Source organism: Haliotis rubra, unplaced genomic scaffold, assembly GCF_003918875.1.
Source record: "Haliotis rubra isolate DU_JTF1 unplaced genomic scaffold, ASM391887v1 Scf887, whole genome shotgun sequence".
NCBI classification, from domain to species: Eukaryota; Metazoa; Mollusca; class Gastropoda; order Lepetellida; family Haliotidae; genus Haliotis; species Haliotis rubra.
The window spans coordinates 322764-346761 of NW_025767620.1; the positions used below are offsets into that span (position 1 = coordinate 322764).

At 43.0% G+C, this 23998-nt stretch overlaps 3 protein-coding genes across 3 annotated transcripts in view; 1 reads left to right on the forward strand and 2 right to left on the reverse strand.

The window, feature by feature from the left end:
• LOC124263513 (protein downstream neighbor of son homolog) overlaps positions 1–954 on the reverse strand; it is a 29592-nt gene extending 28638 nt beyond the window's left edge. The window contains 1 exon segment of the mRNA XM_046698174.1: positions 579–954. Within this exon segment, the coding sequence (XP_046554130.1) occupies positions 579–857 (279 nt within the window). The 5' untranslated portion in view covers positions 858–954.
• A 230-nt stretch (positions 955–1184) lies between these two features.
• LOC124263507 (microsomal glutathione S-transferase 3-like) lies at positions 1185–20553 on the forward strand. The gene is made up of 5 exons (XM_046698167.1): positions 1185–1391; positions 10845–10921; positions 13379–13436; positions 18049–18121; positions 19611–20553. Exons 1-5 carry the CDS (start codon positions 1266–1268, stop codon positions 19709–19711), a joined length of 435 nt encoding a protein of 144 aa, XP_046554123.1. The 5' UTR covers positions 1185–1265; the 3' UTR covers positions 19712–20553.
• Positions 20554–21749: 1196 nt separating this feature from the next.
• On the reverse strand, positions 21750–22775 carry LOC124263509 (uncharacterized protein C2orf16-like). Its single transcript, XM_046698169.1, has one exon. The coding sequence runs from the start codon at positions 22773–22775 to the stop codon at positions 21750–21752; it is 1026 nt and encodes a 341-aa protein (XP_046554125.1).
• Positions 22776–23998: the final 1223 nt, after the last annotated feature.

Consider the following 23998-nt stretch of genomic DNA (forward strand, 5'->3'; position numbering starts at 1 on the left):
AATAATATAAACTCTGTGTATATATAGACTACAATAATGCCTCTTGCAGTTTTCTAATGAAGGGAGATGTAATCAAATTGACTTTTCGTGGATGTGCACATAAAGTGTGACTACACTTTTTGTGATGTAGGACGTGTCTTATTGCATAATATGCAATACACATAGTAATGGCTGTGCCTCGTGTCATGTCATAATTTAAACCTTGTGAAACATATTTAATTTTTGGGACTCTGTGGTTCAGTATGGCTCAACTGCAGGACAAATGAAGACTAACAAATAGTAACATACTAACCTATGTTAAGCCTTAGGTTTGTTCTATTTTGTTGACCATATATAAACTTTATAAGCTCAAATTCATTATTTCAAGTGCTTTATTAAATGAAATAAGTATTTGCTAATGTAGATATGTGAATACGACAGGTAAATATAATTATCTATGGACATAACTTTGGGGTACAAAAATAGAGAATTTGGAGTATAACATCACAAGGGTTTACCATAAATTTGTTCTGAAGTACACTCTTCCTCTACCGCCATCTATCTACGACATGGGGAGGAGCTCTTAGTCTTAGACATACCTCATTCACAACATCTAACGCCTTAAAGAATTCTTTGGGATCCTCTTTAAGATTATTCCCATGATTCGGCCTCTTGTTGTGGTCTGACGTACAGCCAAACGGGTTCTTCCTCTTGCTGACTGGACGATGACAAGCTGATCTCGAATTCAGCAATGCAGACGACAGTTCAGTGGGGTCGTGGATAGTTTTTCTACGAGCTAGAGTTCGCCGTTTGATATTTCGAACTTTCATCACATCAGACGGATTCTTCCATTTTGGTGAACCTTCGGTGGCAGACATTTAGGCGAATGAATGAAATCAGCTTGCATATATATGATGTCCCTTATCAACTATTTTCACAATACTCGACTCACTTTGGTTCACAAATCCCGCCTGGTGTAAGGTGACTAGAAAACTTGGAATGTTTTGTTGTTGTTTTAGATGGAAGACGATAATCGTGTCAATGGGTCAGCTTTAACTGAATATAATGACGCCCTCGGAACAACTATAAAACATATACTTCGACCTTTTAATCATACTGATGGCATTTTTAACATTTGAAACATTATATAGAACCACGTAGATCCATCAACAAAACGCAGCCAAGTTTTACATTAAACAGTAAGACCTTGACCTTTGTCTTATCGGGAAATACCGAAGATCCGCTTGGTAGTTCTCGAAAGTTTTCGTTCATTATAACTGTTTATAATGGGTGTCAGTGTAGAGATTCATTCTGATTTTGGCTATGTGGTTTTAGTCATCGTGGCTACATGGGTTTTGCTGAACTGGCTTGGACTACAAGTTGTAAAGGCAAGACGAAAGTATGAAGTCCAGGTGGGAATGTTGGTTTCTTTCAGTTTGGGCACTCACCCGAGACACCTGTCGGTGGTTGTAGGTTGTCCTCGTGTTGATTGTCGGTAATGTTTACAGAGCTTTACATTCATAATGAAACAGTACTGTTCCCACTGGTCGGCAGCTTGTCCGACTTCGATGATCCAGAATTCATAAGGAACCAATTGACCATGCGCCTTGGAAGATTGAGTATATCTTAATTGCACTGCTTTTTTCATGGATCCAAGAACTAAGAATAAAGTCTGGGTAACTTACCTTGACAAGACACACTTGCAGGACTGGCCATTGGATGGGGTTGGTGCCAGGACTGTTGCTGTCCCACATTTTCTGTACCATTGGTTTCATGGTCGCTCCGATTAAATAAATAATAAATAAATACCACACAGACCCTCCCCTCTCACCACACAGACCCTCCCCTCTCACCACACAGACCCTCCCCTCTCACCACACAGACCCTCCCCTCTCGCCACACAGACCCTCCCCTCTTACACACAGACCCTCCCTAGTTCATATGAATAAACTCAGATTCCAGCCAAGGCCTACATCGAGCACACCTTGGTATTGTGCAAAGTCGTCTAGTTATATGCTGACTAAGACCCTCACCTCTAAGACCCTCCCTCTCACCACACAGACCCTCCCTCACACACAGACCCTCCTCTCACCACACAGACCCTCCTCCCACAGACTCCTCCTCTCACCACAGACCCTCCCCTCTACCACAGACCCTCCTCTCTCACCACACAGACCTCCCTCTCACACACACTCCCCAGACCTCCCTCTCACCACACAGACCCTCCCCTCACCACACAGACCCTCCTCCCTCTCACCACACAGACTCCTCCCTCTCCCTCACCACAGACCCTCCCTCCTCCCCTCACACCACACAGACCCTCCCTCACCTCAGACCACACACAGACCCTCCCCTCTCACCACACAGACCCTCCCTCACTCACACAGACCCTCCTCTCTCACCACACAGACTCCTCCCTCACCACACAGACCCTCCCCTCTCACCACACAGACCCTCCCCTCTCACCACACAGACCCTCCTCTCACCACATACAGACCCTCCCTCTCACCACACACAGGACCTCCTCCCTCACCACACAGACTCCTCCCCTCCTCTCACACAGACCCTCCCTCACCACACAGACCCTCCTCTCACCACACAGACACCTCCCTCACCACACAGACCCTCCCTCTCACCACACAGACCCTCACCACCCCTCACCACACAGACCCTCCCCCCTCACCACACAGACCCTCCCTCTCACACACACAGACCCTCCTCTCACTTACCACACAGACTCCTCCCCCCTCACACACACAGACCCTCCCTCTCACTCACACAGACCTCCTCTCACCACACAGACCCTCCCTCACTCACACAGACCCTCCCTCTCACCACACAGACCACAGACCCTCCCTCACCACACACACAGACCCTCCCCCTCACACACACAGACCCTCCCCCTCACCACACACACTCCTCCCTCCTCACCACCCTCCCCTCACCACACAGACCCTCCCTCACCACACAGACCCTCCCTCACCTCACCACACAGACCCTCCCCCTCACCACACAGACTCCTCCCTCCTCACCACACAGACCCTCTCCCCTCTCACCACACAGACCTCCCCTCTCACCACACACAGACCCCCTCTCACCACCACAGACCCTCCCCTCACCACACACAGACCCTCCCCTCTCACCACACAGACCCTCCCCCTCACCACACAGACCCTCCCTCCCCTCACCACACAGACCCTCCCCCTCACACACAGACCCTCCCCCTCACCACACAGACCCTCACCCTCACACACAGACCCACTCAGCTATAATTTTGTTTTGTAGAGTTTATATTGTTATTATTCTTGTGTAATCCCTCTCACCACTGACCAGTGGTCAACAGACCCATCTGTCCATGTCAATTCTACCACAGTGGTCCTCTCATCTGTCCATGTCAATTCTACCAGTGGTCAACTCATCTGTCCATGCTCAATTTACCAGTGGTCAACTCATCTGTCCATGTCAATTTACCAGTGGTCAACTCTATCTGTCCATGTCAATTTCTTACTCAGTGGTCAACTCTTATCTGTCCATGTCAATTCTACTCAGTGGTCAACTCATCTGGTCAGTTTACCAGTGGTCAACTCATCTGTCCATGTCAATTTACCAGTGGTCAACTCCATCTGTCCATGTCAATTTCTAGTGTCAACCACCCTGTCCATGTCTACCAGTGGTCAACTCATCTGTCCATGTCAATTTACCAGTGGTCAACTCATCTGTCCATGTCAATTTACCAGTGGTCAACTCATCTGTCCATGTCAATTTTACCAGTGGTCAACTCATCTGTCCATGTCAATTCTACCAGTGGTCAACTCATCTGTCCATGTCAATTTACCAGTGGTCAACTCATCTGTCCATGTCAATTTTACTCAGTGGTCAACTCATCTGTCCATGTCAATTTACCAGTGGTCAACTCATCTGTCCATGTCAATTTTACCAGTGGTCAACTCATCTGTCCATGTCAATTTACTCAGTGGTCAACTCTCATCTGTCCATGTCAATTTACCAGTGGTCAACTCATCTGTCCATGTCAATTTACTCAGTGGTCAACTCATCTGTCCATGTCAATTTACCAGTGGTCAACTCATCTGTCCATGTCAATTTACCAGTGGTCAACTCATCTGTCCATGTCAATTTACTCAGTGGTCAACTCATCTGTCCATGTCACTTACCAGTGGTCAACTCTATCTGTCCATGTCAATTCTTACCAGTGGTCAACTCCATCTGTCCATGTCAATTTACCAGTGGTCAACTCCATCTGTCCATGTCAATTTACCAGTGGTCAACTCCATCTGTCCATGTCAATTTACCAGTGGTCAACTCATCTGTCCATGTCAATTTACCAGTGGTCAACTCATCTGTCCATGTCAATTTACTCAGTGGTCAACTCATCTGTCCATGTCAATTTACCAGTGGTCAACTCCATCTGTCCATGTCAATTTTTACCAGTGGTCAACTCATCTGTCCATGTCAATTTTACCAGTGGTCAACTCATCTGTCCATGTCAATTTTACCAGTGGTCAACTCATCTGTCCATGTCAATTTAACAGTGGTCAACTCCATCTGTCCATGTCAATTTACTAGTGGTCAACTCATCTGTCCATGTCAATTTACCAGTGGTCAACTCATCTGTCCATGTCAATTTACCAGTGGTCAACTCATCTGTCCATGTCAATCTACTACCAGTGGTCAACTCATCTGTCCATGTCAATTTTACCAGTGGTCAACTCATCTGTCCATGTCAATTTACCAGTGGTCAACTCATCTGTCCATGTCAATTTACCAGTGGTCAACTCATCTGTCCATGTCAATTTTACCAGTGGTCAACTCATCTGTCCATGTCAATTTTACCAGTGGTCAACTCTCATCTGTCCATGTCAATTTACCAGTGGTCAAACTCATCTGTCCATGTCAATTTTACCAGTGGTCAACTCATCTGTCCATGTCAATTTTACTCAGTGGTCAACTCATCTGTCCATGTCAATTTACTCAGTGGTCAACTCATCTGTCATGTCCAGTGGTCAACTCATCTGTCCATGTCAATTTACAGTGGTCAACTCCATCTGTCCATGTCAATTTACCAGTGGTCAACTCATCTGTCCATGTCAATTTACCAGTGGTCAACTCATCTGTCCATGTCAATTTACCAGTGGTCAACTCATCTGTCCATGTCAATTTACCAGTGGTCAACTCATCTGTCCATGTCAATTTACCAGTGGTCAACTCATCTGTCCATGTCAATTTACCAGTGGTCAACTCATCTGTCCATGTCAATTTTACCAGTGGTCAACTCATCTGTCCATGTCAATTTACCAGTGGTCAACTCATCTGTCCATGTCAATTCTACCAGTGGTCAACTCATCTGTCCATGTCAATTTTACCAGTGGTCAACTCATCTGTCCATGTCAATTTTACCAGTGGTCAACTCATCTGTCCATGTCAATTTACCAGTGGTCAACTCATCTGTCCATGTCAATTTACCAGTGGTCAACTCATCTGTCCATGTCAATTTACCAGTGGTCAACTCCATCTGTCCATGTCAATTTACCAGTGGTCAACTCATCTGTCCATGTCAATTCTTACCAGTGGTCAACCTCATCTGTCCATGTCAATTTTACCAGTGGTCAACTCATCTGTCCATGTCAATTTACCAGTGGTCAACTCATCTGTCCATGTCAATTTACCAGTGGTCCACTCTCATCTGTCCATGTCAATTTACCAGTGGTCAACTCCATCTGTCCATGTCAATTCTACCAGTGGTCAACTCATCTGTCCATGTCAATTTACCAGTGGTCAACTCCATCTGTCCATGTCAATTCTACCAGTGGTCAACAACTCATCTGTCCATGTCAATTTACCAGTGGTCAACTCCATCTGTCCATGTCAATTTACTACCAGTGGTCAACTCATCTGTCCATGTCAATTCTACTTCAGTGGTCAACTCATCTGTCCATGTCAATTTACCAGTGGTCAACTCATCTGTCCATGCCAATTTACCAGTGGTCAACTCATCTGTCCATGTCAATTTACCAGTGGTCAACTCATCTGTCCATGTCAATTCTACCAGTGGTCAACTCATCTGTCCATGTCAATTTACCAGTGGTCAACTCATCTGTCCATGTCAATTCTACCAGTGGTCAACTCTATCTGTCCATGTCAATTTACTCTCAGTGGTCAACTTCCATCTGTCCATGTCAATTTTTACCAGTGGTCAACTCTTATCTGTCCATGTCAGTTTCTTACTTCAGTGGTCAACTCATCTGTCCATGTCAATTTACCAGTGGTCAACTCATCTGTCCATGTCAATTTTACCAGTGGTCAACTCATCTGTCCATGTCAATTTACCAGTGGTCAACTCATCTGTCCATGTCAATTTACCAGTGGTCAACTCCATCTGTCCATGTCAATTTACTCAGTGGTCAACTCATCTGTCCATGTCAATTTACCAGTGGTCAACTCCATCTGTCCATGTCAATTTACCAGTGGTCAACTCCATCTGTCCATGTCAATTTACCAGTGGTCAACTCCATCTGTCCATGTCAATTTACTCAGTGGTCAACTCTATCTGTCCATGTCAATTCTTACCAGTGGTCAACTCATCTGTCCATGTCAATCTTACCAGTGGTCAACCTTTATCTGTCCATGTCAATTTACTAGTGGTCAACTCATCTGTCCATGTCAATTTTACCAGTGGTCAACTCATCTGTCCATGTCAATTTACCAGTGGTCAACTCCATCTGTCCATGTCAATTTACTCAGTGGTCAACTCCTATCTGTCCATGTCAATTTACCAGTGGTCAACTCATCTGTCCATGTCAATTTACCAGTGGTCAACTCCATCTGTCCATGTCAATTTCTACTTCAGTGGTCAACTCATCTGTCCATGTCAATTTACCAGTGGTCAACTCATCTGTCCATGTCAATTTACTCAGTGGTCAACTCCATCTGTCCATGTCAATTTACCAGTGGTCAACTCTATCTGTCCATGTCAATTTTACCAGTGGTCAACTCCATCTGTCCATGTCAATTTACCAGTGGTCAACTCATCTGTCCATGTCAATTTACTACTAGTGGTCAACTCATCTGTCCATGTCAATTCTACCAGTGGTCAACTCATCTGTCCATGTCAATTCTACTCAGTGGTCAACTCTATCTGTCCATGTCAATTTACCAGTGGTCAACTCATCTGTCCATGTCAATTTACCAGTGGTCAACTCCATCTGTCCATGTCAATTTTACCAGTGGTCAACTCTTCATCTGTCCATGTCAATTTACCAGTGGTCAACTCCCATCTGTCCATGTCAATTTACCAGTGGTCAACTCCATCTGTCCATGTCAATTTACTCAGTGGTCAACTCATCTGTCCATGTCAATTTACCAGTGGTCAACTCATCTGTCCATGTCAATTCTACTCAGTGGTCAACTCCATCTGTCCATGTCAATTCTACCAGTGGTCAACTCCCATCTGTCCATGTCAATTTACCAGTGGTCAACTTCCATCTGTCCATGTCACAATTTACTCAGTGGTCAACTCTTATCTGTCCATGTCAATTTTACTCAGTGGTCAACTCATCTCTGTCCATGTCAATTTACCAGTGGTCAACTCATCTGTCCATGTCAATTTACCAGTGGTCAACTCATCTGTCCATGTCAATTTACCAGTGGTCAACTCCATCTGTCCATGTCAATTCTACCAGTGGTCAACTCCATCTGTCCATGTCAATTTACTCAGTGGTCAACTCATCTGTCCATGTCAATTTACCAGTGGTCAACTCCATCTGTCCATGTCAATTTACCAGTGGTCAACTCCATCTGTCCATGTCAATTTACCAGTGGTCAACTCATCTGTCCATGTCAATTTTACCAGTGGTCAACTCCATCTGTCCATGTCAATTTACCAGTGGTCAACTCTATCTGTCCATGTCAATTTACCAGTGGTCAACTCATCTGTCCATGTCAATTTACCAGTGGTCAACTCCATCTGTCCATGTCAATTTACCAGTGGTCAACTCATCTGTCCATGTCAATTTTACCAGTGGTCAACTCCATCTGTCCATGTCAATTTACTCAGTGGTCAACTCATCTGTCCATGTCAATTCTACCAGTGGTCAACTTCCATCTGTCCATGTCAATTTACCAGTGGTCAACTCATCTGTCCATGTCAATTTACCAGTGGTCAACTCATCTGTCCATGTCAATTTACCAGTGGTCAACTCATCTGTCCATGTCAATTTACCAGTGGTCAACTCATCTGTCCATGTCAATTTACTTACTCCAGTGGTCAACCTCATCTGTCCATGTCAATTTACCAGTGGTCAACTCATCTGTCCATGTCAATTTACCAGTGGTCAACTCATCTGTCCATGTCAATTTACCAGTGGTCAACTCATCTGTCCATGTCAATTTACCAGTGGTCAACTCATCTGTCCATGTCAATTTACCAGTGGTCAACTCATCTGTCCATGTCAATTTACCAGTGGTCAACTCATCTGTCCATGTCAATTTTACCAGTGGTCAACTCTATCTGTCCATGTCAATTTACCAGTGGTCAACTCATCTGTCCATGTCACAATTTACTCAGTGGTCAACTCATCTGTCCATGTCAATTTACCAGTGGTCAACCTCATCTGTCCATGTCAATTTCTACTTACTAGTGGTCAACTCATCTGTCCATGTCAATTTTACTCAGTGGTCAACTCCATCTGTCCATGTCAATTTACCAGTGGTCAACTCATCTGTCCATGTCAATTTACCAGTGGTCAACTCATCTGTCCATGTCAATTTACTCAGTGGTCAACTCCTATCTGTCCATGTCAATTTACCAGTGGTCAACTCATCTGTCCATGTCAATTTACCAGTGGTCAACTCATCTGTCCATGTCAATTTACCAGTGGTCAACTCCATCTGTCCATGTCAATTTACTCAGTGGTCAACCTCATCTGTCCATGTCAATTTTACCAGTGGTCAACTCCATCTGTCCATGTCAATTTACTTCAGTGGTCAACCTCATCTGTCCATGTCAATTCTACCAGTGGTCAACTCCATCTGTCCATGTCAATTCTTGTTACCAGTGGTCAACTCCATCTGTCCATGTCAATTTACTAGTGGTCAACTCATCTGTCCATGTCAATTTACCAGTGGTCAACTCATCTGTCCATGTCAATTTTACCAGTGGTCAACTCATCTGTCCATGTCAATTTACCAGTGGTCAACTCATCTGTCCATGTCAATTTACTCAGTGGTCAACTCTCATCTGTCCATGTCAATTTACCAGTGGTCAACTACCATCTGGTCAACCTATCTGTCCATGTCAATTTACCAGTGGTCAACTCATCTGTCCATGTCAATTTACCAGTGGTCAACTTCCATCTGTCCATGTCAATTTACCAGTGGTCAACTCATCTGTCCACGCCAATTTTACCAGTGGTCAACTCATCTGTCCACGCCAATTTTACCAGTGGTCAACCTTCATCTGTCCACGCCAATTTACCAGTGGTCAACTCATCTGTCCACGCCAATTTACCAGTGGTCAACTCATCTGTCCACGCCAATTTACCAGTGGTCAACTCATCTGTCCACGCCAATTTACTCAGTGGTCAACCTATCTGTCCACGTCAATTTACCAGTGGTCAACTCCATCTGTCCATGTCAATTTACCAGTGGTCAACTCCATCTGTCCATGTCAATTTACCAGTGGTCAACTCATCTGTCCATGTCAATTTACCAGTGGTCAACTCATCTGTCCATGTCAATTTTACCAGTGGTCAACTCATCTGTCCATGTCAATTTACCAGTGGTCAACTCCATCTGTCCATGTCAATTTTACCAGTGGTCAACTCATCTGTCCATGTCAATTCTACCAGTGGTCAACTCATCTGTCCATGTCACTTACTCAGTGGTCAACTCATCTGTCCATGTCAATTTACCAGTGGTCAACTCATCTGTCCATGTCAATTTACCAGTGGTCAACTCCATCTGTCCATGTCATTTACCAGTGGTCAACTCATCTGTCCATGTCAATTCAGTTACTCAGTGGTCAACTCATCTGTCCATGTCAATTTACCAGTGGTCAACTCATCTGTCCATGTCAATTTACCAGTGGTCAACTCATCTGTCCATGTCAATTTACCAGTGGTCAACTCATCTGTCCATGTCAATTTACCAGTGGTCAACTCATCTGTCCATGTCAATTTTACCAGTGGTCAACTCATCTGTCCATGTCAATTTACCAGTGGTCAACTCCATCTGTCCATGTCAATTTTACCAGTGGTCAACTCATCTGTCCATGTCAATTTACCAGTGGTCAACTCATCTGTCCATGTCAATTTACCAGTGGTCAACTCATCTGTCCATGTCAATTTACCAGTGGTCAACTCATCTGTCCATGTCAATTTACCAGTGGTCAACTCATCTGTCCATGTCAATTTACCAGTGGTCAACTCATCTGTCCATGTCAATTTACCAGTGGTCAACTCATCTGTCCATGTCAATTTACCAGTGGTCAACTCATCTGTCCATGTCAATTTACCAGTGGTCAACTCATCTGTCCATGTCAATTTACCAGTGGTCAACTCATCTGTCCATGTCAATTTACCAGTGGTCAACTCATCTGTCCATGTCAATTTACCAGTGGTCAACTCATCTGTCCATGTCAATTTACCAGTGGTCAACTCATCTGTCCATGTCAATTTACCAGTGGTCAAGCTCATCTGTCCATGTCAATTTACCAGTGGTCAACTCATCTGTCCATGTCAATTTACCAGTGGTCAACTCATCTGTCCATGTCAATTTACCAGTGGTCAACTCATCTGTCCATGTCAATTTACCAGTGGTCAACTCATCTGTCCATGTCAATTGATTTTCAGTATCCCCTCATGTACTGCACGGACACGTTCGGTGATGGCCAAATGTTCAACTGTATTCAGAGAGCTCATCAAAACACGTATGTAACACTCCATGCCAAGTGTCTGTAAATTAATCATGATATGCATTGTGCAAAATTTACGCTGGTCCTGTGGTCCCTGGCTAGTAAAAATTCATCAGGACCACTAAATACTAAGTTTGCAATGGTCCTAGTGGCCAGTGAATTTTGTATTGATAGTAAATCTACGAATGTTATTTTGGACCAGTGAAGTACCGACAGGACCACTAATTATTGTCCACTCACTGGTCCTGTGGTGTAGTAGGAAATTTTGAAAGGTTTCTTTCCCTGATATGAGTTGTTGTTGAACATAAAGAATTGTTTTAGTATGACCTGCTCAGCAGCTTATATTCAGCTCCACAACTGAAGCTGATGTAGGTACAATTTAACTGAATGTGAATGTTAGGTTCAATTAATGTAGATCTTTATACATAAGGCTAATACAATATCTTCCTCATGTTGCACTGAAAACAAAAACAGAGGACTAGATAACTCAAAAGATCACAACATTACACATAAGAGAATGTTGATTGATCAAACGACTGCAACATACAGGCAAGACCTCTGTTAACTCTTGACATGACTGCGACATACAGACTAGACAGTGTTAACTCTTGACATGACTGCAACATACAGACTAGACAGTGTTAACTCTTAACACAGTGCTCGATTTAAGAAATGTTAATCTACTTGCACCAGCTGCAGGTGCAACCTATGATAAAAACCTAGTTGCACCAACGAAATTCCAGTTGCACTGCTTTTATTGCAATATGTAATGAAAGAAATATGCTATTGAATTATTTAGATGTGTACAATCTCATCATAATGCAACCAATCCCTGTTTTTTTTCCCATTCCGCTTTAAAATTGTAAGTATGAATTTTTTTAGCATTGCTTGTGGCTAGATTTATGTATGTCTCTAATTTATGTTTCAATCATCATCTGTAGTTTTATCACCCGGCCTCAAAATGCCACACACATCGGCAATGTCAGTGGAATCACTCGGGTTCTTATTGGCAGGTTTCTTAGTTTCCGAGTTTTGTTTACCAAATTTGTCAACTACTTCATTTGATTTCTGTCTACAAGAGCTGTCATAGCCGAGAGCTAGCCATAGCCATAGCTATTCAACGTTTAGAAGAAAAAGGAGCTGACACAATTCTGTTTATAATGTTAGATTTATCGTTGATTTATTTCTCAAAATTGACTTGCACCTGGTGCAAGTTAGACTAATAGATAGGTCGCACTTTGTAATATTGGGTTGCACCAGTGCAAGTAACAAAGCACTAAATCGAGCCCTGTAACATGACTGTGGCATACAAACTAGACAGTGTTAACTCTTGTCTTGACTGCAACATACAAACTAGACAGTGTTAACTCTTGTCTTGACTGCGACATACAGACTAGACAATGTTAACTCTTGACTGCGACAAATAGACTGGACAATGTTAACTCTTGACATAACTGTGACATATAGGTAAGAGCTCTGTTAACTCTTGATATGACTGTGACATACAGACTAGACAGTGTTAATTCTTGACATGACTAATAAATGCGACATGCGGACTAGACAGTGTTAACTCTTGACTGTGACATACAGACTAGACAGTGTTAACTCTTGACTGTGACATACAGACTAGACAGTGTTCACTCTTGACTGACATACAGGCTAGACAGTGTTAACTCTTGATATGACTGTGACATACAGACTAGACAGTGTTAATTCTTGACATGACTAATAAATGCGACATACAGACTAGACAGTGTTATCTCTTGACTGTGACATACAGACTAGACAGTGTTCACTCTTGACTGACATACCGACTAGACAGTGTTAACTCTTGATATGACTAAGTGACATCGACATAGGGACTAGACAGTGTTAACTCTTGACTGTGACATACAGACTAGACAGTGTTAACTCTTGACTGTGACACATAGACTAGACAGTGTTACCTCTTGACTGTGACATACAGACTAGACAGTGTTCACTCTTGACTGTGACATACAGACTAGACAGTGTTACCTCTTGACTGACATACAAACTAGACAGTCTTAACTCTTGACTGTGACATACAGACTAGATAGTGTTAGCTCTTGACTGTGACATACAGACTAGACAGTCTTGACTGTAGACAGTCTTAACTCTTGACTGTGACATACAAACTAGACAGTCTTAACTCTTGACTGACATACAGACTAGACAGTGTTAACTCTTGACTGTGACATACAAACTAGACAGTCTTAACTCTTGACTGTGACATACAAACTAGACAGTGTTAACTCTTGATGTTGAAGACATTGTGTTTAGGGCATAAGGTTGTAAGATTAACACAAGACTATATTTTTTGGTGCACAAGATTCTAACATGCAACCAAGACTGTGTGATTTTGGTATATGGTTGTTACTTACAGACAAAACAGAGTGTATGGGGCACAAGGTTGTAACTGAAGGCACTTATCACAAGATGGTTTTGTTTCAGGCTTGAGGTGTATCCTGTGACTTTGGTACTATTAATTTTTGGGGGACTTGAATTTCCAGTAAGTATGAACAAGTGAAAAGGATACATACAAACTGTAGTTTGATCAGTGATATGACTAGTCGTACAATCAGTAGTATGATCAGTGATATGACTAGTTGTACAATCAGTAGTATAATCAGTGATATGACTAGTCGTACAATCAGTCTTATGATCAGTGATATGACTAGTCGTACAATCGGGCAGTATGATCAGTGATATGACCAGTCCTACAATCAGTCGTATGATCAGTGATATGACTAGTTGTACAATCAGTAGTGTGATCAGTGATATGACTAGTCGTACAATCAGTCTTATGATCAGTGATATGACTAGTCGTACAATCGGGCAGTATGATCAGTGATATGACCAGTCCTACAATCAGTCGTATGATCAGTGATATGACTAGTTGTACAATCAGTAGTATGATCAGTGATATGACTAGTCGTACAATCAGTCTTATGATCAGTGATATGACTAGTCGCATTAATCGGGCAGTATGATCAGTGATATGACCAGTCCTACAATCAGTCGTAGTATGATCAGTGATATGACTAGTTGTACAATCAGTAGTATGATCAGTGATATGACTAGTCGCATACAATCAGTCTTATGATCAGTGATATGACTAGTCGTACAATCGGGCAGTATGATCAGTGAAATGACCAGTCCTACAATCAGTCGTATGATCAGTGATATGACTAGTTGTACAATCAGTAGTATGATCAGTGATATGACTAGTCATACAATCAGTCTTATGATCAGTGATATGACTAGTCGTACAATCGGGCAGTATGATCAGTGATATGACCAGTCCTACAATCAGTCGTATGATCAGTGATATGACTAGTTGTACAATCAGTAGTATGATCAGTGATATGACTAGTCGTACAATCAGTCTTATGATCAGTGATATGACTAGTCGTACAATCGGGCAGTATGATCAGTGATATGACCAGTCCTACAATCAGTCGTATGATCAGTGATATGACCAGTTGTATAGTCAGTAGTATAATCAGTTATATGACTAGTCGTACAATCAGTAGTATAGACAGTGATATGACCAGTCGTACAATCAGTAGTATGATCAGTGATATGACTAGTCATACAATCAGTAGTATAATCAGTGATATGACTAGTCATACAATCAGTAGTATAATCAGTGATATGACTAGTCATACAATCAGTAGTATAATCAGTGATATGACCAGTTGTACAATTAGTAGTATAATCAGTGATATGACTAGTCGTACAGTCAGTAGTATAATCAGTGATATGACTAGTCATACAATCAGTGGTATAATCAGTGACTAGTCATACAATCAGTAGTATAATCGGTGTTATGAATAGTCGTTAAATCAGTAGTATGATCAGTGATATGACTAGTCATACAGTCAGTAGTATAATCAGTGATATGACTAGTCGTACAGTCAGTAGTATTATCAGTGATATGACTAGTCATACAATCAGTAGTATAATCAGTGATATGACTAGTCATACAATCAGTAGTATAATCAGTGATATGACTAGTCGTACAGTCAGTAGTATAATCAGTGATATGACTAGTCATACAATCAGTAGTATAATCAGTGATATGACAAGTCATACAATCAGTAGTATAATCGGTGTTATGACTAGTCGTACAATCAGCAGTATGTACAGTGATATGACTAGTCGTACAATCAGTAGTATGATCAGTGATATGAGTAGTCATACAGTCAGTGGTATAATCAGTGATATGACTAGTCGTACAGTCAGTAGTATAATTAGTGATATGACTAGTCATACAATCAGTGGTATAATCAGTGATATGACTAGTCATACAATCAGTAGTATAATTGGTGTTATGAATAGTCATACAGTCAGTAGTATAATCAGTGATATGACCAGTTGTACAATTAGTAGTATAATCAGTGATATGACTAGTCGTACAGTCAGTAGTATAATCAGTGATATGACTAGTCATACAATCAGTGGTGTAATCAGTGACTAGTCATACAATCATTAGTTTGACCAGTGATGTGACTAGTCGTACAATCAGTAGTATGATCAGTGATATGACTAGTGATACAGTCCGTGGTATAATCAGTGATATGACTAGTCGTACAGTCAGTAGTATAATTACTGATATGACCAGTCGTACAGTCAGGAGTATAATTAGTGATATGACTAGTCGTACAGTCAGTAGTATAATCAGTCATTATGACTCGTCTTACAATCATTTGTTTGACCAGTGATATAACTAGTCGCACAATCATTCATTAGTACAGTCATTATGACTCGTCTTACAATCGGTGGTATGGTTAGTAGCTTGACCATTTATGATGATTACCGCTTTGACCATTGATAATAATTGGTAGCAGTACCAGTAGTAGTAGTATGACCAGTGATAGTAGTATGACCAGTGATATTAGTATGACCAGTGATAGTAGTATAATAGTAGTATGACCAGTGGTAGTTATATGACCAATGGTAGTAGAATGACCAGTGGTAGTTATATGACCAGTGGTAGTAGAATGACCAGTGGTAGTTATATGACCAATGGTAGTAGAATGACCAGTGGTAGTAGTATGACCAGTGGTAGTAGTATAATAGTAGTATGACCAGTGGTAGTACTATGACCAGTGGTAGCAGTATGATAGTAGTATGACCAGTGGTAGTATTCTGACCAGTGGTAGTAGTATGACAAGTGATAGTAGAACGATTAGTGATAGTAGTATGACCAGTGGTAGTAGTATGACCAGTGATAATAGTCTGGTAGTAGTATGACCAGTGATAATAGTATGGTAGTAGTATGACCAGTGGTAGTAGTATGACCAGTGGTAGCAGTATGATAGTAGTACGACCAGTGGTAGTATTCTGACCAGTGGTAGTATTTTGACCAGTGGTAGTAGTATGACAAGTGATAGTAGTATGATTAGTGATAGTAGTATGACCAGTGGTAGTAGTATGACCAGTGATAATAGTATGGTAGTAGTATGACCAGTGATTATAGTATGGTAGTAGTATGACCAGTGGTAGTAGTATGACTAGTGATAATAGTATGGTAGTAGAATGACCAGTGGTAGTATGACCAGTGGTAGTAGTATGACCAGTGGTAGTAGTATGACCAGTGGTAGTAGTATGACCAGTGGTAGTAGTATGACCAGTAGCAAGACCATTGACGATTTGCAGTAGCCAGGACGACTATGATCATTGAAAATGATTAGCAGTGATAATGGTTAGTGCTATAACCAGTAGTTTGACCACTGAGAAGGATCAGTAGTTTGATCAGTGATGATAAGGTTGTAATATCCATAAAAAATATGTTTTGTAACGAGCAGAAAAAATGTGACAAAAAACTCTATTCTGTATACTTGATCATACTATCAAAAAAGCCGAAATACTTTGTTTCTAGCCGCCAGTATCTTGCCTCGTTGGTATGGAATTATCTCCCTTGTGTCCAGGGATGGCTTGATCACGTGACCTCATTGCTAGCAGACGATACCGAAGCTTTGCCATGACGTTACAAAACAACAGAAATCGACTCTTGGCATATTATGAAGCAGGTATTACATCCGTAACTAGACTTGTGAAACTGACGGGACTGCATCGGGCCTCTGTTTACCGAAATTTGAAGGAGGGTTAGGGACAGAGCGACAGGCTGGATTGGGACGTCGTGCTACTCTTGGGGCAAATGACAGATGACGTATCGCGCGTCTCGCGGCGGCGTACTCCAAACTGGTCTGCAAAACAGCTTGCCGCCGAAAGCGCCAAGTCAAGGAACCCCTAAGGTATCAGAATGGACAATCAGAAGATCTTTAAAGCAATCTGGATATGTCAAGCGAAAGTGTCGAAGAAAGTTCCATTGATGACAACAGCACATATGGAGAAAAGGCTCGAGTGGTGCAGGGAAATGCAGGGTACAGACTTTTCACATGTGATTTTTACGGACGAATCAAAGTTTCAGTTTTATAGGATCACAAGAGAGAGGTGGTCAAGAGGTGGACGTAGCTGCAAAATGGTTCCGAAGTTCTCACTCAGTGTCATGGTTTGGGGTGGTATAGGCAAACTCGGGGTAACGCCGCTGCTAACTATTACAGGAAGGATGAATTCATGCAAGTACTGGCAACTTATACAAGAAGGCATAGTGGAATCCCATATAGGACAGGGTGGAATACCTTTCAAACTTTTACAGGACGATGCACCTGTACACAAGTCAAGACACACCTGTAACTGGTTTGAAACGAGTCACGTGACCTTACAGAAATTTCCAGAGGCATCACCAGACCTGAACCCAATTGAAAATGTGTGGCAGATTATGAAGGACAAATTAAAAAAGTTGGAACCGAAGAGTGTCGTTGAGTGGTCTAATCTCATCAGTCAAATATGGGTAGGCCTACCCCAGGACTACATAGACAATTTGATTGACAGCATGGGACGCTGTATTCAGCAGTGTAAATGTAAACTTCAGTATCCAGAGTGGATGTATGAAAAATATAACTGAATTTATCAGTAAATAAATTTTGAAACTACGCCTGTGAAAAGTCGCAATTTTTCTGCTCGTTACTGTACATCAACTCAACAATAGGTGATTAAACAAGACGGAGGAATACATGACCAATATGTTGACAACTATATCTTCTGTACTTCAGAAAGTTAGTGCCCTGTGTGGAGTTGTGTGGATCATCAGTCGTGTCGTGTATGCACAGGGATATTACACTGGAGGTGAGTTGAAGGAATGAAGAGAGCACTTTGATGTAGGTAGCACCCTGTGATGTAGGTAGCATCCTGTGATGTAGGTAGCACCTTGTGATGTAGGTAGCACCCTGTGATGTAGGTAGCACCCTGTGATGTAGGTAGCACCTTGTGATCTAGGTAGCACCCTGTGATGTAGGTAGCACACTGTGATGAAGGTAGCACCCTGTGATGTAGGTAGCACCTTGTGATGCAGGTAGCACCTTGTGATGTAGGTAGCACCCTGTGATGTAGGTAGCACAATGTGATGAAGGTAGCACCCTGTGATGTAGGTAGCACCCTGTGATGTAGGGAGCACCCTGTGATGTAGGGAGCACCCTGTGATGTAGGGAGCACCTTGTGATGTAGGTAGCACCCTGTGATGTAGGGAGCACCCTGTGATGTAGGTAGCACCTTGTGATGTAGGTAGCACCCTGTGATGTAGGTAGCACAATGTGATGAAGGTAGCACTCTGTGATGTAGGTAGCACCCTGTGATGTAGGTAGCACCCTGTGATGCAGGTAGCACCCTGTGATGAAGGTAGCACCCTGTGATGTAGGTAGCACCCTGTGATGCAGGTAGCACCCTGTGATGCAGGTAGCACAATGTGATGTAGGTAGCACCCTGTGATGTAGGTAGCACCCTGTGATAGTACCCTGTGATGTAGGTAGCACCCTGTGTTGTAGGTAGCACCCTGTGATAGGTAGCACCCTGTGATGTAGGTAGCACCCCTGTGATGTAGGTAGCACCCTGTGATGTAGGTAGCACCCTGTGATGAAGGTAGCACCCTGTGATGTAGGTAGCACCCTGTGATGTAGGTAGCACCCTGTGATGTAGGTAGCACCCTGTGATGTAGGTAGCACCCTGTGATGTAGGTAGCACCCTGTGATGTAGGTAGCACCCTGTGATGTAGGTAGCACCCTGTGATGTAGGTAGCACCCTGTGATGTAGGTAGCACCCTGTGATGTAGGTAGCACCCTGTGATGTAGGTAGCACCCTGTGATGTAGGTAGCACCCTGTGATGTAGGTAGCACCCTGTGATGTAGGTAGCACCCTGTGATGTAGGTAGCACCCTGTGATGTAGGGAGCACCCTCTGATGTAGGTAGCACCCTGTGATGTAGGTAGCACCCTGTGATGAAGGTAGCACAATGTGATGAAGGTAGCACCCTGTGATGTAGGTAGCACCCTGTGATAGTACCCTGTGATGTAGGTAGCACCCTGTGATAGTACTCTGTTTGTAGGTAGCACCCTGTGATGTAGGTAGCACCCTGTGATGTAGGGAGCACCCTGTGATGTAGGTAGCACCCTGTGATGTAGGTAGCACCCTGTGATGTCGAGTGAACACTGTTGATATCAACCAAGGATCTGTTTCACTGAGACCTTAACTTGACCTTTCTGTTTGACTGAATGAAGTGGACAGTGTTGTCATCATTGTCAAGTGTTTACAAAGGAAAAAATATTTCCACTTTCTTTTAACAGATCCAGCAAAGAGGACCCGAGGTGTCTTCGGATATGCTGGGCTACTTGTGCTCCTGATCAACACCATCATCTTTGCCCTGGATATCCTGGACTTTGTGTAACATCATCACCTCCACCATGATATCCTGGACTTTGTGTAACACCATCACCTTGACCATGATATCCTGGACTTTGTGTAACACCATCACCTCCACCATGATATCCTGGACTTTGTGTAACACTATTACTTTTTGCCATGGACGTCCTGGACCTAGTATAACACCATCACTTTTTGCCCTGGACGTACATGACATTGTGTGTATATTTGCATCTTACAATTGACAGATATTGATATCCTTGGATGATTTTATATTATTACAACTGCTGGTTGTGTTCATGTGTGTTGCGATGTCGACATCACTGGTGGATAGACCATCATGCCTTACTTCTCCTTTAAATTCACAGTGAAATTGTATGACATTCTTTGACCACCCTTACTGGAACCTGCAGTAGATATAAATTTTAATATAGACAGTGATGTGTGTCTAGCTTAGAAATTGTTTTACTTCAGACTTACTGCTATATAAGTACATTACTCACGTGTTATCCTATGCTTGTCAATACAAACATGATTTCTTTATTACAGCAGTCTTGGAATACATAGCAACAATCAATGTCCTGAAACTTAGTTACCGTGATCTGTGAGCTCATCAAGTTATTGTAACTTAGTTACCGTGATCTGTGAATTTATCAGGACCGTTTCTTGTTGTACACATTTGATTTTTTAATGTCAGGAAAGCGTCGATGCTCAGTTTGCACTTGACATTCCGGAAATGCAAGAGCATTATAATAATCATACTACCTATCTTTTGTATAGTACTAGCAGTACTACTTGATCTTTTTGCTTTCTGATGTAGTTGAGCTGCATCATGAAATATGTACTCAGAATAAATGTGGAATGTTATGATGATGTTGAATCACTGATGTAGCTGTGTGGTTTGATGAGTCCAGGTACAGGCAAACAATGACAGTTGTTATATCATGTGTGGATCATCTCTCTCCATCAGGATGGAGGAGTAACTTATGTGACTGAAGTAATCACAGATTGAAGGCTTTCATTCCCCACATAGGTCAATTGTGTGAATTCCTTCAAATACGATACCTCACCTTAGTTTCAACAGGAACTGTGTGTATTCAGTCCCCATATGTCCATTCTCTGCTTATTATGTCTAGTGCTTTGCATTGCACGACCCCATAGCTACAAGGTGGAGCACACTACAAGACTTCAAGGAGCTGAAACATTTGGCGTCTACAAAAAATGGCAATCCCCAGCCAGGAAACCCGTCTTGGCAATTACCACGGAGAACTAGCAAATACACGGAGACGTCTAAGATATGTGACAGTGCGGGATGTCCTCCAAGTGATGCTAAGTGATGTAATCTATGTGACACTGCAAGATGTCCTCTGTGTGAGTGAGTGAGCGAGTTTAGTTTTACGCCGCACTCAGCAATATTCCAGCTATATGGCGGCGGTCTGTAAATAATCGACTCTGGACCAGACAATCCAGTGATCAACAGCATGAGCATCAATCTACGCAATGGGGAACCGATGACATGTGTCAACCAAGTCAGCGAGCCTGACCACCAGATCCCGTTAGTCGCCTCTTACTATAAGCATGGGTTGCTGAAGGTCAATTCTAACCCGGATCTTCATGGGTTGTCCTCTGTGTGACACTGCGAGATGTCCTCTATCTGATGGTAAGTGATGTCCTCTGTGTGACACTGTGAGATGTCGTCTGTGTGACACTGCCAGATGTGCTCAGTGAAATGCGTGTAATGTCCTTTGTGTGATGCTGTGACACAGTGCGAGATGTCCTCCATGTGATGCTGTGTGATGTCCTCAATGTGGCACTGTAAGGTGTCCTCTATGTGACACTGTGAGATGTCCTCCATGTGACTCTGTGAGATGTCCTCCATGCGACTGTGTGATGTCCTCTGTGTGACACTGAAAGATGTCCTCCATGTGACTGTGAGATGTCCTCCATGCGACACTGTAAAATGTCCTCTGTGTGACACTGTGAGGTGTCCTCTATGTGACACTGTAAGATGTCCTCTCTGTGACACTGTAAGATGTCCTCTGTGTGACACTGTGAGGTGTCCTCTATGTGACACTGTAAGATGTCCTCTCTGTGACACTGTAAGATGTCCTCTCTGTGACACTGTGAGAAGTCCTCCATGTGACTCTGTGAGATGTCCTCCATGTGACACTGTGAGGTGTCCTCTGTGACACTGTAAGATGTCCTCTATGTGACACTGTAAGATGTCCTCTCTGTGACACTGTAAGATGTCCTCTGTGTGACACTGTGAGGTGTCCTCCATGTGACTGTGAGTTTTCCTCCGTGTGACACTGTGAGGTGTCCTCTATGTGACACTGTAAGATGTCCTCCATGTGACTCTGTGAGTTTTCCTCCGTGTGACACTGTGAGGTGTCCTCTATGTGACACTGTAAGATGTCCTCTCTGTGACAATGTAAGATGTCTTCTATGTGACACTGTAAGATGTCCTCTGTGTTACACTGTAAGATGTCCTCTCTGTGACACTGTAAGATGTCCTCTCTGTGACACTGAGAAGTCCTCCATGTGACTCTGTGAGATGTCCTCCATGTGACACTGTGAGGTGTCCTCTGTGACACTGTAAGATGTCCTCTATGTGACACTGTAAGATGTCCTCTCTGTGACACTGTAAGATGTCCTCTGTGTGACACTGTGAGGTGTCCTCCATGTGACTGTGAGTTTTCCTCCGTGTGACACTGTGAGGTGTCCTCTATGTGACACTGTAAGATGTCCTCCATGTGACTCTGTGAGTTTTCCTCCGTGTGACACTGTGAGGTGTCCTCTATGTGACACTGTAAGATGTCCTCTCTGTGACAATGTAAGATGTCTTCTATGTGACACTGTAAGATGTCCTCTGTGTTACACTGTAAGATGTCCTCTCTGTGACAATGTAAGATGTCGTCTGTGTGACACTGTAAGATGTCCTCTCTGTGACAATGTAAGATGTCTTCTATGTGACACTGTAAGATGTCATCTGTGTTACACTGTAAGATGTCCTCCGTGTGACACTGTAAGATGTCGTCTGTGTGACACTGTAAGATGTCCTCTCTGTGACACTGTAAGATGTCCTCCATGTGACTGTGAGTTTTCCTCCGTGTGACACTGTAAGATGTCCTCCGTGTGACACTGTAAGATGTCCTCCGTGTGACACTGTAAGATGTCGTCTGTGTGACACTGTAAGATGTCCTCTCTGTGACACTGTAAGATGTCCTCTATGTGACACTGTAAGATGTCCTCTCTGTGACAATGTAAGATGTCTTCTATGTGACACTGTAAGATGTCCTCTCTGTGACAATGTAAGATGTCTTCTATGTGACAATGTAAGATGTCCTCTCTGTGACAATGTGAGGTGTCCTCTATGTGACACTGTAAGATGTCGTCTCTGTGACAATGTAAGATGTCTTCTATGTGACACTGTAAGATGTCCTCTGTATGTGACACTGTAAGATGTCCTCCGTGTGACACTGTAAGATGTCGTCTGTGTGACACTGTAAGATGTCCTCTCTGTGACACTGTAAGATGTCCTCCATGTGACTGTGAGTTTTCCTCCGTGTGACACTGTGAGTTTTCCTCCGTGTGACACTGTAAGATGTCCTCCGTGTGACACTGTAAGATGTCCTCCGTGTGACACTGTAAGATGTCCTCTGTGTGACACTGTAAGATGTCCTCCGTGTGACACTGTAAGATGTCGTCTGTGTGACACTGTAAGATGTCCTCTCTGTGACACTGTAAGATGTCCTCCATGTGACTGTGAGTTTTTCTCCGTGTGACACTGTGAGGTGTCCTCTATGTGACACTGTAAGATGTCCTCCATGTGACTCTGTGAGTTTTCCTCCGTGTGACACTGTAAGATGTCCTCCATGTGACTCTGTGAGTTTTCCTCCGTGTGACACTGTAAGATGTCCTCCGTGTGACACTGTAAGATGTCCTCCGTGTGACACTGTAAGATGTCCTCTGTGTGACACTGTAAGATGTCCTCTGTGTGCCACTGCGAGGTGTCCTCCATGTGACAGTGCAAGATGTCCTCTATGTGACAGTGCAAGATGTCCTCCGTGTGATGCTATGTGATGTTATCTATGTGATAGTGCGTGATGTCCTCATGTGTGACACTGCGGTGATTTCACATTTATATTCTCGTTTGGGTTTACAATGCAATTGCCTCATCTCTGTTAGCAATTTAGTGCATTCAATATTGTAACTGTGTGAGACATCATCTCGTAGCTTGCTCACTTACACCTGCCAGAGACCACCTCCGAGACAAACTTACTGCCCCGTCCATAATTGTAAGACGGCCCGA